We start from the raw sequence: 18,773 nt of genomic DNA on the forward strand, positions 1-18,773 counted from the left end.
ATCACGTGTAGGGCCAGAAGGAGCTGCCTTTGGGAGCTGAACACGGAGGAGGAGCTGCTGAGATGGCTGTCCTGGGATCTGAATCCTGTAACTGATGTTAACAATGCACTGCTTCACTGCAGAAATAAAGGGGTGGGAAGATAAAAGGGAGTCTGCTGGACTGGAGCCCTGGAGAATACAGTGTGTGTGTGCTGGGAGCCCGAGCAGCAGCGTGTTGGAAATGAAGACCTGATAGTGCTCTTGTGGCTGATTTAGTCCTTTCAAAGAGCTGTCAGGGTCTTAAGCAAATGCTACATGATGCTGATGGATTTCCGTGCAGAGATTTGGGGAGGCTTTGTCCCTCACCCCAAATCTTCTATAGTTCTCTACAGCAGTGCAAAGCACTCTGGTTATGACTGTTGTTCTGCTTTTGCCTTCAGTCATTTTTTAATGCTGTTGCACAGGTAGCAAGGAGTGCTACCCATTAATTTTTCTAATCAGTGTTCCAAGTGTAAATTCACTTAGCTGACAGGTGTTTAGCTTTTCACTTCAGGTATGTGGGATTCTTGGGAGTTAAGAGTGAACTATTGATGTACCTACAGGTCAGTGTGTGTGTGTAAATGATGAGTCAGCTGCATCCACTTCTCCAAAGTACACACACATTAAAAAGAGAGAGATGAGGAAGAGGAGGGTGAAGCTGCTGCGTGCAGCCAGGTTAATTTTACTGTTCTGCAGTTCTTGGATCAGGTAATTGAATTATTCAGCTCTACACAGAAAGCAAAATTTGTCTCTGCACACCTAAAGATTCTGTATGAAAAGTTTGACTTTTAATTCAGAATAAATCATAAAATAATCTTTTGGGAAAAGGGTGTTAAGTTTAAACACGTTGTCATAACAAACAGCCACAGTAACTTTCTTGGAATTGCTTTTAGATGCCCCGTGTCTGATCTCAGCCCCAAAGATGTGTGTTTGAACTTAGTCATTCGAAAAGGTTTGAGATGAAATTGGATTCAGCCGCGCTGGAGTTTGTATTTCAAAAGGGTCTGCAGAATTGACATAAAATCATCAACGGTGAAACATTCAGGAGCAATGTTAACCAACGTGCAGTGTGCAGAATGTGTTCAGTCGTGGTTCTGAGTTGTGCAGAAGTCGGCTTCGCCCCACGGGATGCTGGAGGTTTGAAGCCTGTACTGTAGGTGGCAGAGGTGCATTAGCTATGCAGCATCATCAGCTCTGCTGCTTCATTAGCAAGTGGAGCAGGAGTACATTGCAGATCTGCTAAGTGTCATCCCAACTCCCTGCTGTTGGCCTTGGGAAAAGGGAAGAGTTGTGGCCTCTGCAGGTGTTAGTTGGGTGAAGGACTTTGGAAATGTTTTCTGGGCTGTCGGGTCTACTGTTGAAAATGGAAAGTTATGAAGTTTAAAGTATCCTTTTGAATCAAAGAGATATACGGTATACTTCTACCTTCATCTAAAAAAGCATAGATAGCAAAGTACCAATAATTTTTAAGTCAGTGACAGTCTATGATTAAAAAATTAAATGGGTTTTAGTTAACAATAATAGGATTCCATAATAGCTTTTGTCATGGTAGCGTTATTCCCTCACCGTGCTTAATGCTCCCATTATACACCTCAATTCAAGGGTGCTGTGACTTAGGTAAACACTGTTCCAGACTGAGACTTGGCATGTGACACCTCTGCCAAGAAATATGGCTGTGTTTAATAAAGCAAACAGCATAATACTGCTTTTTTGTTGTTGTTGTTAAGGAAGTATAAGATAGTATGGAGAGAGCAGCTGCTAATGGGCTGTGGAGTGTTGCACCTCACATTTGATGGCTGTAATCTTCCCTCCAGGTTGGGGTAGATCATAAATCATCACTTCTTGCTGGCAATTTCCAATGAAAGAAGATTGTTCTTGCCTTTTGCTCAGCTCAAATAAGCATTTGTTTTTTCTTTGAGCATTGTTAACCAGACACATCTCTCATATTCGCCAAGGAGGATCGGCTGCGCAAGGACGTTTGGTTTGTGCTGTAACTCACAGTCAAAATAACGCTTGGCTGTTCTTGGTTGGTTTCTTGCAGGTTCACTGGGATGAATCTGCCCGCCCCGGTTATCAGCAGTAAAAATTGGCTGAGGCTTCACTTCACATCTGATGGCAACCACAGGCAGAAGGGGTTCAGCGCCCAGTACCAAGGTGAGCTCTCACAGCACATCCAGAGAAATTCTACTTGATTCTTTGGTGTTTTTAGCCTTGATTTTTCTACCTGGCTTGCCAGGTGTTGTTGTACGGAGGGCTGCTGTTGGCGGTGTGTTGGAAATAGGAATGCTTGAGAGTTAGCGGCAAATTGCTTGGCACTGTATGCCATGGGATGCCACAGTTCAGTGCATCCTGGAGGGCCCCAGAGGGAGGATCAGCTCCAAGGGCAGGGTCAGGGTGGGAGAAACTGAAACAGGGGAGGAGCTGGAAGGGCTGACCAGCTCATGTCCAACCTCCAGAGACAACAGCTTTCCTCAGAAGGAAGGAATGGGACTTGGGGGAGGATGAAGTGCTGTAGCACTGACTGACAGCGAAAGGGAGATGAGTTTCCTTTCATAAATCTGTGATCCCACCCTGTTTGTTCCTTGTTTGTTTGGCTTTAGCAATGTAGTCATGGCCTCAGCAAGAGCCTTGCATTATGAATCACTGTAGTTTCTTAACTTTCCTGGTGTTCCTCTAATGTATAAATTTATTTTGAATTATAATTAAAAACCTTGTGGTTTTTTGTTCTGTATAACACAAACGACCATGCAGCTGATGGCTCTTGATACGGCATTTTCTTTGCAGCCATGATTGCTGCTTTCTATTGAAACACCTGTCTGAATCATCCTTTTTTTTTCTTTAAATAGAAAAGCAGAGATTAATGTTATAATTCCCTCTGATTAGATTAATGTCAGGGGGGTTCTAATCTAGCACGCTCCTTGGAAACTCTTTTGTTAGATATAATGAACTGTGCTTTTGTGTATTGAGTGCTTAAAAGATGAAGTCAAAAACGTGCCCTTGGAACACCGTTGAAGCAGGACCTCCATCCAGTGGCAGGAGCCTGATGGCCGTTCTGCAGTCTCTTCTGGATGGTCTGGAGTTTGTGAGGCTCTTTCCACCTGTTAGGAAGGATACCTTAAAAACAAAGAACAAACAGTGCAGCAACAAAGCAGCTCAGGGCACGAGGGCAGGGTTTTGGCAGCCAGTGGAATCTGTGCTGACAGAGCACCCAAATGCCAATAGAGCTTCAGAAAACTCTGCGTAACGCTTTCAGAGAAACAGAACTTGGTTTGAACATAAATATTTTAATGGAGATAAATAAGTAAGTAGATACAAAATAGGACATGTATTGCCTTATAAAGTAGAGCAGCTAAAATGTGTTTTTTTAGCAGTAGAGGTAGAAGCGAACCTCAGGGTTGTCCAAGAGAAGGAAGGAGGGGAGGGATAGGATTAATCTGATTTGTTGTTGGTTTTCCAAAGATGTGTTCGTCCTTTATTAGCATCCTGTTTCCTCTGAGATGTACCTAACTTTGCTGATAATCTATAAGAAAATCATTTCCCTTCCAACTTGTTTAACATTGATACTTAGATTTAGCAGAACTCCATCTTAGTATGTTCCATTTCAGATAATCCATGCCCGAGTTTATAAATCTTTATGAACATAAAAGCAAGGTTAGATAGAATCAGCCCATATACAGGTTTTCTTTATGTTGAATGCAGTAAATTTATTCCTTTGCAGGGAGAGTGGAAATATTTTTCCCTTTCCTGTCTCTTTTATGTAAGGTGAATCTTGCATTCTTGCAAATATTGTGTTCCACATCCTGTGAAAGCAAATGAAAGGAACCACAGATAAATCAATGCATTGATCTTTTTTCCTTCCTCCCTAGCCTCCCACTCCCCTGTCTTCATTCCCCAATGGGTGCTGTGTTATCTGCAGCTGATAAGAGACTGAGCTGGGTGTGCCTTGCTTGGGGCAGGTGACAGTAAGGGTGCAGAGCCAGGGGTCTCTTAGGGACATCAGTGCAGTGATGGGATGCTGCAAATGAGGTAATGAAAAAGCTGCTGAATTTAAAATGATGCTAAAGAGAACTAAATAATGATCTGGCTGGTGTAGTCCATCTCTCCAGCATATATTTTATTACTTAAGTAGGGTCCCAAATTGCTTTTTAGCTGATTGTTACCAACACATAATTGTATCTTTTGTTGATCTGCCCTCCCCATTCCCTTCCCTTTCTGTCCTGCACTCACTCTTAGGTAGAAAGACAAATGTGGGTGAGTTGCAACCCATAGCAAAATGCAAAATACTAGCAGACCTGTCATCTTTAATAATGCTCTCGTGAACTCTTTTGCACATATTGCACCACCTAAATGGCTTTTAAGCATATGTACATCTATACATGCTTAATTTCTGGCAGATCTGCAAAGGGTGCAGAGGGATATGGTGTGTGCTGTGCAGCCTGTTCAGTCCTTTGGGCAATACTGGAGAAAAAGGAAAAAAGAGGAAAATTCTGATGTTTGTTACAGGCTCCAATTCCTAAAGAAGTGTTTGTTAGAGCAGCAAAGGGAAGGCACAGCTGAGGTAAGGGTGCTGTTTTGCCAGCAGCTTGCACAGCCACGTGGGGTGTTTCACTTTGCAGGAAGGTGCTTCCTCCTCACCTCCAGCTTGGGTGAGAATCCCCTTAAGGAACCTGCACTGATGTCACAGGTGATACTGGAGCACCTCAGCGGGGAGAAAATAAAGTAGGAAAGCGATTCAGGCAAGCCAGTATTTAATAGCAATCCCCCAGCAAGGGGAGCAGAGGTTGGTGGAACAGATTTTTGCTGAAATGTGTTATTTTTCAAATTAAAAATAAATAAATGTCTCCTTAAATTCTCATTTAGAACAACGTGAAGCGGGTTAGAAAAGACATCCCAGAATGCCTCCTCACTGGAAAAGCTTTGTAATGTCATCTTTTAAATCTGACAGGATGCTGAGCTTTCCATTAGATCTATTAGAAACGTGTGAGCAGCAAACCCCTCCAGAAGACAGAGTAACTTCTGTTCATCCAATTAGCCTGACACAGCCCTTTGTAGTACTGTTCTGCAGTCAGATTTGTAAACAATATAACTTTTCATATACTAGATTTTTGAGGGAATAGCTAAGGGGAATGGTTCCTTTTTTTTTTTTATTAAGAACAGTGATAATGTATTCTGAGTTGCTCTAATCGAAAGTAAGTCGTTTGTAAAACTTGACTTCATCATTACATCTCCTTGGAACAAAATGGAGGATTAAGGAGGGAGAGAATGCAGTGATTTGATTTGTACCAATTATTGGTGAAGGGGATGGAGTGCATTTAGGGTAATACATGGGACATGCTGCTGGGCAATGCACTTCTGTGTATTTTAGGACTGGTCCCTTGCAGTGTCTCTCTGGTTTCTGCTGTTTTTCTTGCTGCTGGGTGGTTTCGAGCTGAATTTTCTGTTGGTCACAGATTTGGTGTGGACCATATTCCGGAAGGCAGGCAATGAATGCAGTTAAACCTTTTATTACTGAGTATATCCTTTCAAAGATTCCCGATCATACGCCAGGCCCAGCTGTATGCATGCTGTGCGTTCTCCATGCTGTAAGCTGGTGATGGTGCTCCGAAGCACTTTAGAGAGCAGTGGGTTGACACTGCAAAGTCATGAGCACTGTGCATCCTGCGATAGCTCGCTTTTAACCCCAGGCACTTGGGCTTGGCTGTATTTATTGAGTGGGAGGGTTAGTTGTAGCAGAGGCAGGGATAGGTTCCAGGCTTCCCCTGAAATTTCAGCTTTTGTGGCCTCATTCTCTTTTTTACATCCCTGACACAGTGTTGTATTGAAAGCCTTGAGATCAGGCTGCAGATGTCCTGGAATTACTGTAACGTCACCTGGAGGAAAGCAGTGCTGTTGGGCATCCTGAGACCTGCTGCCTTTCTCTTAGAGCGTTTGCAGATGGATTACAGTCAGAAGGAAGCGGGCACGTCTTAGATTTGCTTTGGACTGGGCACACTGTTAATTATTTGTCCCTCTTAATTTAAAAAAAAAAAAAAAAGGCAACAAACCCCCAGCAGATTAAAGATGCTCATACCAGGCAACACCCGCTTTTCTGCATGAACGTTTTTTAAGGTAATTCAGCCCTCAGTTTGAAGTTTGTGCTTTATTTAAGGAGAAGGCAAAAAGCTGTACCAAATGATGAACAAAAAGCTGCATGCTATAGCAGTGAGCTCAGAGCAGCACTACTTTGGGTGAGCTTCAAGGAATGATGCTTGACATCTCCCTGTCTGAAGCTCCTGCAAACAGATGTTATTAGCTTTTTTTTTCCTTCAAGCTGAAAAAGCATGATTAAAAAACCTTGTTAGTTCTATTGGTAATTTTTCTTGACAACTTTGTCTTTGGAATGTGCTAATTTAGAGATGAAAGTGTGATGAGATAAAGAACAAGAAAAGAACAGTTTGAAGTGAAAGACGGGCTGCTTTTCTCCATAGATAAGAACTGGCTCATCAGAAAAAGGATCCTATAAAGCAATATGGCCATCGTGCTTTCTGATGTGAAGTTATTCTTTAACCACATTAACTTCAAACGTGCCAGTGAAAATTCTGCTGTGTGTTATTACTCAAAAACCTCTGTGTTTGTGCTGCGGGAAGCTGCTGTGTGTCTGCCAGTAGCCAGGTGGATTTGGTGCTGTGGGGTTTGTGCAGAGAGAGCCTCAGTTCGGCCAAGATAAGAGGGACGAATAGTTGCTCAGTTTCATTGGCCGTCTTTGTATTACATGGGATTCTTTTGGCAGTGGATTGATCAAAATCTTGCTGCTGCCCTCGTGTCCTCTCATCTTCTAGACGAGATTTAGAGCAGGAGATCAAGGATCACTGCTGGTGAATTTGTGAATCATAGTCTCATAGGATGGCCTGGGTTGCAGAGGAGCACAATGCTCATCCAGTCCCAACCCCCTGCTGTGTGCAGGTCACCAACCAGCAGCCCAGGCTGCCCAGAGCCACATGCAGCCTGGCCTTGAATGCCTCCAGGGATGGGGATCCACAGCCTCCTTGGGCATTTTACACTTGTTGTGCCTTGTTAACAGTGGATGTGTATTTCTGTACTACTCTTCCCCAATAACACAGTTCAGTATTTTACTGCCTTTTTATGAATCTAATCCTTACGTAGATCACACGTGCAGTTTTCAGTCTATGGAGTGTCCATTTGAGTGCTGTATTCCCACAGAAGTGGAGAATGGCTTCAGTCTATATTTGTGTAGTAACTGTGTTAGCAAAGTAAGGTGAAGCGTAACTCTGCATTTTGAGATCCCTGCAGTTTCCTGGAGCTTTCCTTCAGTCTGTTTCCCATTTGTAGAACGTTAAGCAACATTGCATGGCTACAGAGTGCTGAGGATGGTATGCCCAGTTTTTATATTCAGGCTGGGTCAACTTGGCTCAGTTCTTCAAAGACAGTAGTAGATCTAACAGGGGTAAATGAATGGGGGGCCTGATGGGTTTGAGGGGTTAGGAAAAGCTGTTCAAACATCTGGGAACTACTGTGTGCAACTGTTGCTGCATTCTCATTTTACATAATCACCAACGGGTATCTGAATGTTTTCTTTCTTTCTGTTTTAATTCTGTCTCTGTAGTCAAAAAGCAAATGGAACTGAAATCCAGAGGGGTGAAGCTAATGCCAAGCAAGAACAGTAACCAGAAGACATCAGTGTGTAAGTGTTCTGACTCCTCCATATGCTCTCTTTGTGAAATGGTCTCCTTGAACATTCCATTTGACTTTCCAATAATCTCTAAAACTTTGTCACTCTTAAAAGTTTTAATGCTTTACCCTTTCTTCCCTTTGCATTACTGCATCACTCCCTCCCAGTGCTCTATTCACAAGCATGTACTAACCCCTTGAAGTGGGTACGCAGGGGATTGGTGTGTGTGCATTTAATATATACTGTATGCTTCCTATTCAGTGACAGACCGGGGTTCGTTACTTCTGTCTTCTTTTAGTGTGGAAAGTGTCAAAATGTAAACAATTTGGAAATCTGAATTAATGTTGCTATTGTAAAACTAGGGATAGGGATAAGGAACCACGAAACAAACAAACCTGATAGAAAATCTACAGAAGCGATAGCAGACTTTGTTTTCCTCTTTGCATTTTATTTAATTATTCATCCCTGCAGAAAAATCATGACCCTTCAGTGTGCAAAAGCTCATAGCACTGACTTCTATGATCTCTGTATGAGTTTCTCACGTTCAGCATATCCGATGTTTGGTATCTGTTAGGGAGATGCTCGCAGTGTCACGTTGTCACTGGTGTGTTTTCCTCTGGCTGTAAGAGAGCCCATTAGATCCATTCATCTTTACACGAGGTCCTTTTCAGATCAGAAGCGACGCTCATCTTTTCCTTCTGCACGTGACTGAGCAGATGGCTGCGCTCCTGAGGGGGCTCTGAGATTAAACATGAGGGATCTGAATTACCTCCACGGAATATTTTACGGGGATTTAAATAGGATCAGAACGTAGACTCTCTTAAAATAGTTTTTAGAGGAGAGGTTGTACTTGTTCGTTTTCTGCACAGCCCATTACACTCATCAAAGAGGAGCTGTTTGGACATTCCGCTCGCCTGAATTTCAGATGCAAAATTCAGTTAAGAAAAATGGATGAACTGAATTTAAAACATCGCTCAATGAAAACGGCTCGCTTTCAGGTTCAGGTGAATGCTTGTGGCCTCTAGTTATTCAGGAGAAAAGTCCAACAAGGTAACTAAGTAGCAGGATGTAAATTATCCAAGATCTCCGGAGTACAAAATGCTGGGGCACGTTCAGGTAAAACTCAGTTTTAAGAAGAGCCCTGAATCCAGGATGCTCTGGGTTCTGTGAAATCCAGGTTGGATGTGGCTCTGGGCAGCCTGGTCTGGTGGTTGGTGACCCTGCACATAGCAGAAGGGTTGAAATAGATGATTGTTGTGATCCTTTTCAACCCAGGCCGTTCCATGATTCTATGAAATGTTCTTGCCAAGTGTAATTTAATTGTCATTTTAAGGTGTGATAAATATTTCAGCACTTAATGGAGAGTGAGATTGTGGTAGAAAATACCCCTACCTCTGTTGGAGTGAGCACCGGAGCTCCGTAAGATGGAAGGTTGTGTTTGTAGTGGGATTGATGGCATCTGAGATGTTGGGATACGTGCAGGGATTCTTCCCCAGGTGAAAAATAGCAGTCTGTTTTCAGCTCATCAGTCCACTGTGTGTTTTCAGTGTGTCGTGCTGTGTTGTAGCCGGGCTCCACTTTTGAGGATGAAGTTGCTGGAAGTTGCTGGTGCTTCTGCCCAGCCTGTCCTCGCCCAGTGCAGAGCAGACTCCAGCCCTGAATGCTGCCAGTTCAGCATCTTGTGTAGCACTAATCATGTCGTATTTGATAAGGCAAAACCCGGTGCAGGAAGGCAGCTTAGCCTGCAAGTTATTGAGCTGTAGTAGTATTGATGGTGGAGGAACCGTGGCCCAAATCCCTTTCTGTCACCAGCGTGGGGTTTGCCACAGCCCTCCTGCCTTCAGCTCCCTTCCTGTACACTGTGCTCAGCAACGTCTGGATTGTAAACCCTGATTAACCTCCATCCTGCACAGCCTTCTGCTGTCACACTCCTGTTACAGTGAATTTTCAGCTTCAGAGACGCTGACTCCATAGGAGGTATCTCCAGAAAAATGTTTATTTTCAGAAAATGGAGCCCTAAGCGTTATCTTCTTTTTCCCTTGCTTTTCTGACTTGCTTGGCTGGTTGTGCCCGCTCTTCTCTGAAACTTTCATGAGCTTGTGGGCCGTGCATCACAGATGACCGTGCAGGTGGGACAGGCTGATTAAAGGTCTCTGGAGTTTGATAGTATTGCCCTTGTCATTTCATCTCGCTCAGCTATCAGAAATTTAGAAATGTGGTGAAAACGAGAGCTGTGCCGCGCTTTATTTCCAACCCCTTTCCTGCCAGCAGTGGTTTCTGGTGGTCTTTGCCCCTCTCCTTTGGGTAGTGCAGCTCCTTCTTTAAGGCCTCTGTTCTCTCATAAGGCAGCTTGCAGCTCCACGCTTGCTGCCCTGCAGGTTCTTTCAGAGGATTTCACTTCTGCTGAATGGATGCTGTGGTTACTTGCCAGATTAAAGCCCGTTTCACGTGTCTGAATGAGGCAGAATGTATTCACATCACGGTTGTTTGTACTCTTTCACAAAAAGGATATATTAAAAAAAAAACATGGAATTCGGTGGGGGATGTGCTAATTTTGTTCAGTTGCAGTCAAACGTGTTTATTTGAAATTTAAATCAAGTGCTTCAGACTGTTCACCATCCCTAATATTAATTGGGCATCTTGCTTTAATCATTTTTAAGGGAAAAATAATACAGCTCTGGAGAAAAAGCTATAAAAAAGTACGGTTTAAAGTTTGAGATTACGTTTAGAGGATTACTTCTGGTAGTAACTGAGGGACACACCTTTTGCATCTGCAGTATTCCTGAAGCAGTGAGAAAGTATATTGCATGCAATATGTAAATGTGTATATTCCATGTTCATACAGTGGAAAAAAGCGTGGTACCTTGATTACAAAACAGCGTCAGAGTTGCTTTTGTGACATTTGAATGAGGCACACCTGAAAGTGCACTGCTGGACATCACTGGAAGGGATTGTGTGAAGCAGAGAAAGCTCTGCGTACCTTCAGTTGTATCAATTTATACTAATTATGCAAATGCAAAGTCGTTTTGGAGGGTTGATCCAATTTGGTCTCAGCCAAACGTACGGGAGCTGCTGGGTTCAGCAGTGCAGCAAGGCTGCTTTGTGCATCAGGTGTGAGGAGTGTCTGTGTGGGATGTGCTGCACTCTGCAGTGCAGGGTGAGCGTGGGGCAGAGCAGCTGCTGGGGCTGTGAGCTGCAGGCAATGAACTCCCCGGTGAGTGGGGCTGGGTTCGAGGGGGCCGTGCTGCAAAAAGGCTTTGCAAACCGTCCAAAATCCGTAGGGCTGTGACGTTTTGAACTCTCACAGACTTGGGAATTATTTGTAGGTAGCGACAAGATGTGAAATACGGGTTCAGAATGCCCCAAATGATAACAGTACAAAAATTCCAGCTGGAAGCAGTCGTTTTCCAATGTTAGGCTCTCTCAGCCCGAGTCTTGCATAGTGCTAGCTGGACATGGGAGTGCTTAAGGTCTGGATTTGTAGCCTGGAAGGGCTCTGAGCACGCTGTTGGGCTCAGTGTGTTACCAACAGCTCTGCTCTGCTCTCCAAACTGGGCTCTGTAACCTTTCATTTATCGGATGGCTGCATGGAGTCACCACCAGCCTTACAGCGCTCATAAGGATGGGCTGAACATTTTTAACTGATAACTGCTGAAGTGCTCCCATTCCCCTCACACCACTTAGAGCAGCTCGCCTTCTTGGACTGTATTTTTCATGCTGAGAAACATCGAGTTTATGTGAAAAGCAAAACAAAACTGAAGGAAATCGTTTGGCCATCTTTTGAGATCCTGCTTTGTCGTGTAGCTCATATTTACCATTCCTAAATTCAATAAAAAATTGTCCATTGGGAATCTCTCTGAACTTTATTAACATGGGGAAGTACGGAGAACTAAGGAAGGTTCTCAGTTCTTTTAAGAGATGGAGTAAATTCCTGTGGCAACCAAAGCAATCGTGACTGGGTGTTACTGAAAACACAGTGAGGAAAGTTGTTGTTAAGAAATAGGAGGGCAAAGGGGCTGGAAAAGTGTTGTTTTGGGAGAAGGAATCCTTGAGCCTCCAGCACAGAACTTCAGCACTTCATCACAGCTTTTAAGATTTATTGTTTTCTTTGTAACCACAAAGAATTATTTGGAACATTACAGCCTTGGTGTGAAGCAGTCCAAGCTTTAGGCAGATGAATGCAGCACCCACTGCGTGTTCTCAGCATAACAAATGTGGTTTATCAGCTTTGGTTTGGCTGCATTCCCGTGTGTGCGTTTAGAAGACAGAAGAAGAAAAGTTTCTGTGCCCATTTAATCCATCCTCTGCCTTCCTTTGTGTTGACAAAGTAAAATGTCCAAACTACCACGCTATGAAGATACCTTTCCTTTCTCCTCGCTCTGTTTGTATCTAATCTGCTCACTGGTTTATGTATGCGGATTATATGGGTATTAATAAAGTGCTAGGTAATGAGAGAAGAACTGCTTTTAGTCTTCAGAAGTGTGATTGGTCATTTGCAACCTGCCCTCCGGTGCCTGTGGGTTTTGCTGGTTATCTGTAGCCTTGCCTGCTCCCAAAGCCATGAATCAGGTTTGCTGTCATCCGATCTGGGATGTAATAAATGGCTCTGACAGCAGCTCAGAATAACCAATACGGTGTAAGTGATGTTGTCTGGTAGTCTTCTGACCATGGGAGAGAGGATGGAATGTGGAAAGGCAATCTGGTGATGTGCTCTGCAGGAAGGGGTGTTTCAATGCAGGCGTATGTGGAAGCTTACAAGTGTTTGTAAACGTGTGCACTGCAGGCTCAGCTCCTTGGTTAGTGCACTTTCACCCTGGGGAAGGTATAGAAATAAGATGAGAAACTGAAGTATTTTTTCTTAAATACCACCTAGACTTGTGATGTACGTGTTGTGCAGTGAAGCTATTGTGCCAGAATATTCTGACCTTGTTCCTTGCTCTGACCAAGGCCGTTTGCTGCACACTCTTTTTCATGCTCTGAATTCCCATTTGCTCTGTGCATCGTTTGGACAGAAGCATTAGGAATGTGCCACACCTGGGGAGCTCTATGGCAGAGGAGTGCTTAGCTCCATAGATGGTATTCAACAGCCTGATCAAAACTCCAGGCAGCGTCTCCAGGTGGTTACTGAGAGTTTCCCCAGTGGGGCCAGTCTCCTGTGCCACTATTTTGGCTGACACTGAAATGTGCCTGCAGCTCCTGCAGTGATGAGGCAAATTCTGGGTTGCCCAGCCAGCTTCTTGCAGAGGTCGTAAGCTGCTCAGGCTCTAAAGCAAACCGGCCAAGTTAACAAAAAGTTAGCAGCAGATTAAAAGTTGTTCCATTTTTTTGTGTATGTGAGCATGACATTTATCAGGAAAGGGAGAATCAGTGGAACAAACCCACCATCATGCAGCTGTGATGGCTGCTGGAGATGCTGCTCGTGGAGTGGGGTTTGGTTGTGGCAGGCACTGTTGTGAGGGTAGCACATCCTTCCAACTTCCTTCCTTCCAACTCGGAGTTGTCAGCCTGGGAAACGTGGCAGCAAAGCTTTGTAGCTACAAAACGCAGCCATCAGAAGATGCTGTGTGCTGCTTTAATGCTTTTGTCTCACTTGCATCTCTGCTTGTCCATGTGATGGAGCTTAATGTGAGATTATGAATATGCAAAAAGGGAAAAGCGGTTTCTTAGGAGGCTGATTTGCCATCAAGCTGTATCTCTGCCTGGAGGAGGAGGTCGAAGAAGTGGGGCAGGGCTGGGCAGTGCTGTGCTGGGGAAGGGGCAGCAGGAAGGGGAGGGATGGGATGAAGGAAGCGATTGGGCTGAGGAGCAGTTCTGAGCTGTGATGCTTTCAGCACTCAGCCAGCACTGGTGTAGGTGCTCAGATGGAAGCAGTGATCCCTCCATCCTTTTAGGTACAGCCTTATGTCTTCCAGCTGTAGTGAGGTGTAATTACCAAATGAATAATCTTTTGATGACCCTGCCTTTTGGGTGTTCATGCTGTGCAGCCTGTGTTTGTGTAGACACCCCATCTGTTTATCAGTTCATGTAATACTTCATGCCCAAGCCTCCAAATCACTCAGCAGCAGCTCCGTGCACCAAGATCATTCCCTCAATTGGGGGATGGGTGGAGGTAGAAGGGAACACTCATGTTCATGCTTCACCACCTCAGCCCTGATGACAAGAGATGGTATGTTTTCCTTACGTCCTTCCCGCAGTGATGGGAGAAAACTCAGTTGCATCAACTTTGACAGCGCTGTGACAAAGTTGCCCCTTTCTCCTCAATCATCCCCATGTGTTGGTAGTTGCTGGAATTCAGAATAGAAATCAACAAATTGCCAGATCTCATTTCATGCTTGCAGGAGCCTCCCAGGTTCTGTCCATCCCAAACAGTGCTCAGCTGTGCCATTGACAGCTGAAGGGGAAGGTGGAAGCGGGGAGCAGAGCATCAGGATGGCAGATGTTTACTCGATGCTGATCACCACTTCATTGGTTCCATGTTTGCTGGCAGTCACGTTAAGGTTGCTCCACACAGTTTTTCACATTCAAACTACTTACTTGCTTTAGAATGTAGACTCACATTTCCCTCTCCTCTCTCTCTCGTTCTCTGCCTGTCCTTCCCTGGTATCACACCCCACCTCTCATTGGGTTGGCTGTATTCTCAGCTCGGGTTGGGGAGGGCAGGCTGTTCTAATCACAGGCTTCGGAAATGGGCTGCTTAATTGGTGCAATTTTGCAGAATGAAAAATCTCTCTCTTCAGAGGTACTTCTGTAGCAGAACAGAGGGAAAGCAATGTTCCTAGCTGGCGCTCCTAGAAAACACTTCGATGTCTAAACTGAGCTGAAATGATTCCAGTTAAACTTGTTTCCAAAGCTGTTTTTTTCTAAACAAAATGGAACGTGTTCAGGTTTTCGAGCTACCAGCTGCCATTTTTCTCTCCACATCCACCAAGATAGTTGATGAAAGAATGTTTCTTTTGCTATTCTGTCTCTGTATGTGCTGTTTTTGCTTTGTAGTAACTCAGGTTGGTGTGTCCCAGGGACATAATATGTGTCCAGACCCTGGGATTCCAGAGAGAGGCAAAAGAATAGGCAACGATTTTAGGTAAGAACCTTTGACGTGTGTGTTTATGCATGCTGCAAAGCTTTTGTTACAAGCATTGTGTGTTCTCCTTGATATATAGTCTGTTTGCAGAGCCCCTCTGCACACATCATTGTGCTGTGTCTGAAAAGCTTGCTGAAGCCAGCGATGCAGAAGAACGAGCGTGTCTAAATGTGCATGTGTGTGTGTAATCTATTACAGAGATCTGTAATGATCTCTGTTTGAGAATATTTCTCGTACCACAAAGTGGGCACCTGGACACGCTGCTGTCATCCGTGTCTGTTGTCGCTCCCTTCTCCCGTTAAGCACAGAGAGAACCATCTTAAACAGCAACAGCATCACTTCTAAATTAGCCTAAGTCCCAGCACGACCCTGTGCCCAGAGAATTTCAGGTGACTTCCTGAAGCAGTGCTACAATTCCTTGTCAATAAATAAAAATGCGGTGCTGGATAATTGTTTTCTTATAATGTTTAAAATAATGGTGTTACTCCCTTGTAGTTGCTAGCGTTCATTTAAAGTGTGTAGGAATGAATCAGGCTGTTGTTAGCAATGGTGAATCAATATTTAATCTTATTTTGCTGTCAATAGCTGTTTTGTTCACTAAAAATGTCTTTCAATTTAACCTGCGTCTATCAGACTCTCCTGAAATCCAGAGAACGTATTGGAGGAGAGGGAACGTGGGTGGAGGAGAGGGTATTCCCAGTAGAGTCCCTAAATGCCATAGGATAAATTCTCAGCTGCTGTGAAACTGGCATTGTGTCGCCTCAGTGAATAATACAGCACTGCTTTAAGCAGCAAAGGATCCGAATCCAAAGCAATAGAACAAAGAACAAATCTTTCAGTAGTAGATAAAGATTTTGTTCTTTATAAGAACGCTGAGCACTGTCATCTCCTGGGACTGAGTGTGAGCTCCCGAACTGAACAAAACTCCCACTGAAGTTGCATTGAAAGACTCAAATCTGTTCTTGGACTCTCACCACCTCAGGCAACCAGCGCCCAGCACGAGGAAATGAATGAGGAAGAGCTGGCCCCTCATTCATTTCCACTGTTGCCTGGAGGGCCAGTGAACTCTCTCTGTTCACAATTTGGATAGCAAAAAGCAAGAGACAAAGCTGTTGCTGCAGAAGCGTCTCAATCGCTGACTTCCCCCTTTGTTCTGTCTGCTAGGTTAGGCTCCAGCATCCAGTTCACCTGTAACGAGGGCTACGATTTACAGGGGTCCAAAAGCATCACCTGTAAGAGAGTGAGCGACATCATTGTTGCCTGGAGTGACCACAGGCCGGTGTGCAGAGGTAAGAAGGCAAAGTTATTTTTGACTGAGTGATGAGGACTAATGAGAAAACCCACCATGTCACGTTCGTGCATCACCCATTCTGTCCTTGAGTTTGTCCCCACTTGGTTGCTGCCTGTTGCCTTTTCCTTTTGGCTTAGAGCTCTGCTTCTCAGGGCAGTGTTTAACTGGAGGCTTTCAGGCTGCCCCATGGAACACCATCTCTGGTTCCTCTCGGAGGCAGCTTCCTACAACCCCTGTTGTTTAGCTTCTGTTCGGTTCAATCTTTCCTTCCCTTTCAAAGTCAAGTGCGTTGTCAGGCAGCCCTAGAACAGCTCAAGCCTTTGCTGAACACTATATGTTCATATGCTGTTTTCAAAACCCTCACTCAGACAGGAGGTGCAGCCAGGAGAAGCAACCTCAGTGCTCTCAAACTGTTGTCAGACATCAGCTCTATGCTGCTGGTTGGTCTGCGCTGCACTGGGAGCATTTGTGCTCTTGGCAATGGGAGTCTGGTCTTGCCAGCAGTAGGACCTTGATACTTTTCCGGTGGAATGGAATTAACAAAACTAATTCTGTTAACTGTGGAGCCTCATTAGCTACTTGCTCTGCAGCTGATGAGGTATATTTGTGTACTGTGCCCATACCTTTCAGCAGTGCCTTCTGCCTCTCTTTATTCGCTCCACCCCAGATATTTCCCCTTAACGTTTAAGGAGGAGAGAGGACACGAGGTGGAGGTCTGGAAGCCAACATCAAACTGATCGCCTTCTGGCCTCACCAAGAGCCATCAGCAAATGGAGCTTTGTTTCAGTGAAGAAATGAGAACTGGTGTCCATTTTGCCCTTGGCCATTCTGTTTTCTTTCACTCTATCCTTTCTCTGTATATAAAGTGGCATGCATAATTGTGCTGTTTGTAATGCTAATAATGAACAACTTGTAATGTTTGAAACTAAATCCATCTAAAGCTCTTAAAGTCATAAATTGGTATTTTTTCACCTCTTTTTTTTCTTTAATTTCATCTGCAGAGGTTTTCAAGGCTTTGGTATCCCATCTAATTCTTGAAACAAGCGTAGAATAAATTGAATCAGTGTAAGAGGATATTTGGCATAAATATGTGACACTATAAAGGAAATTTATGGTGTCCTCTCGCAAGAGATAAGAAAGGATTTGCCTGTGTTATTAGGATTCTATGAATCAACTTAATTTTTTTCCTACCACTAACTTCTGGGTTGTTTCTTTTCTTCGTAAAAAGTTTCCCACTTGCTTTTTATTTCAGTTCTAACGCACTTTTTCTGTTTTCATTTTGTTGCTGGGTGATGGGTTTCCTTCAGCTTGCAGGGCGCCTGACCAGCCAGTTCAGAGCCATTGGACTCTGCCATCTTCTAATGCGTGGTAATGGAGCATCTTGCCACTGGGTTGGAGGCTGCATTTCAGCTTCCCCATCTGCAGCAGGCTCCCTATGGTCCCAGGGAGCGTCTCTTAATCTTTTTTGTGCTCCTGTTGCCCATTCTTAAAATGGGAATAAGAGGGCTTAACTACTTTCTGTAGGATAGGACAGGGGAGGTGTAATGGCCTCCAGGGGCTGGGTCACACATGCAGAATGCAGATCTGCCATGTGGTCAAACCATTCAACCAGGAGATCATTTTCCATGATTCACTGTTGTCTAGGGATGGAAAAGCCTTGCGGATGCCTTATTTGCAAATATGACTCCTTTGAAACTTGGGAGATGAATTTTGAGGATCCATTACAACAGCAGATGCAGTTACAAAACTAAGATGCTGTTCTTCACATTTTCTGATTAAATATTGCATCAAAGGAACACCACAAGCAAAAAATTCCCCCTTAAGCACTTTTCAGCTTTTACTTTACCTAAGATGTTTTTGAGATGTGAAGCTGAGTTGCCATCGTCGTTCTTTGAGCCAGCAGTTGTATCAGAATGAAGTCAGCCCTCACCTAATGAATATTTGATGTGCAGGATTTTTTTTAGGCTCGCGAGGAGGAAAGGAAATGTAACTTTCCTGGAACATGAAAAAGGAACTGCATTTTCCATGTGGTTGCTTTCATTGTCCTGGATGTGAAAATATTTCTTCGAGGGCTTTAATATAGTCAGAAAATACTAAATCAGTGTGAGAGAGAGGAATGTGTTGGTCTGGTGGTCCATCTCTTTGGTAGCTCCTGAAAACACCCCACTCATGCCATCATCACAGATAAATGCATCGTTTCTGATGTTACATGGAAGACAGTGACAATTTTGGCTAGTGAACAAGCCAGCAACAATATTTAATTCTCCCACGCCTTCATACTGCTATGCATCTCCACTCTCTACACGAGGAGCACAGCGTTCATCTCCAAGCTAACAGATCTCACACATCTGCCTTGCTTTCTGTTCACAGCACGGATGTGTGATATGTACCTCCGTGGTCCCAGCGGTGTGATAACATCTCCCAACTATCCCGTCCAATACGATAACAATGCCTACTGCGTGTGGGTCATCACTGCGCTCAACCCAGCCAAGGTAGGTCTTGGAGATGCATTTTTTTGTTGCCTTCACTGAAGCAGTGTGGAGCTGTGCTTCTTCACAGCACTGTGCTCTGGTGTTTTAGCCCTTCAGGGTTCTGGTTCTGAAGTCATACCCCCCTCTCTCCACGGGCTAATCACATACGGTCCCCAACCGTCTTTATAGACTGTGACGTGTCACATTCTGCCAGTGCTGAAGAATCAGTTAATTAAAGGACGT

At 44.2% G+C, this 18,773-nt stretch overlaps 1 protein-coding gene across 1 annotated transcript in view; it reads left to right on the top strand.

Moving 5' to 3' along the window:
- Positions 1–18,773, top strand: part of LOC109370929 (CUB and sushi domain-containing protein 2-like) — a 53,419-nt gene that overhangs the window by 17,815 nt on the left and 16,831 nt on the right. Inside the window, exons 2-6 of the mRNA XM_019622728.1 lie at positions 2,060–2,172; positions 7,622–7,699; positions 14,681–14,768; positions 15,933–16,057; positions 18,430–18,551. Of these exons, the coding sequence (XP_019478273.1) occupies positions 2,060–2,172; positions 7,622–7,699; positions 14,681–14,768; positions 15,933–16,057; positions 18,430–18,551 (526 nt within the window). The remainder of the gene's footprint in view (positions 1–2,059; positions 2,173–7,621; positions 7,700–14,680; positions 14,769–15,932; positions 16,058–18,429; positions 18,552–18,773) is intronic.

Source organism: Meleagris gallopavo, chromosome 25, assembly GCF_000146605.3.
Source record: "Meleagris gallopavo isolate NT-WF06-2002-E0010 breed Aviagen turkey brand Nicholas breeding stock chromosome 25, Turkey_5.1, whole genome shotgun sequence".
Lineage (NCBI taxonomy): Eukaryota > Metazoa > Chordata > Aves > Galliformes > Phasianidae > Meleagris > Meleagris gallopavo.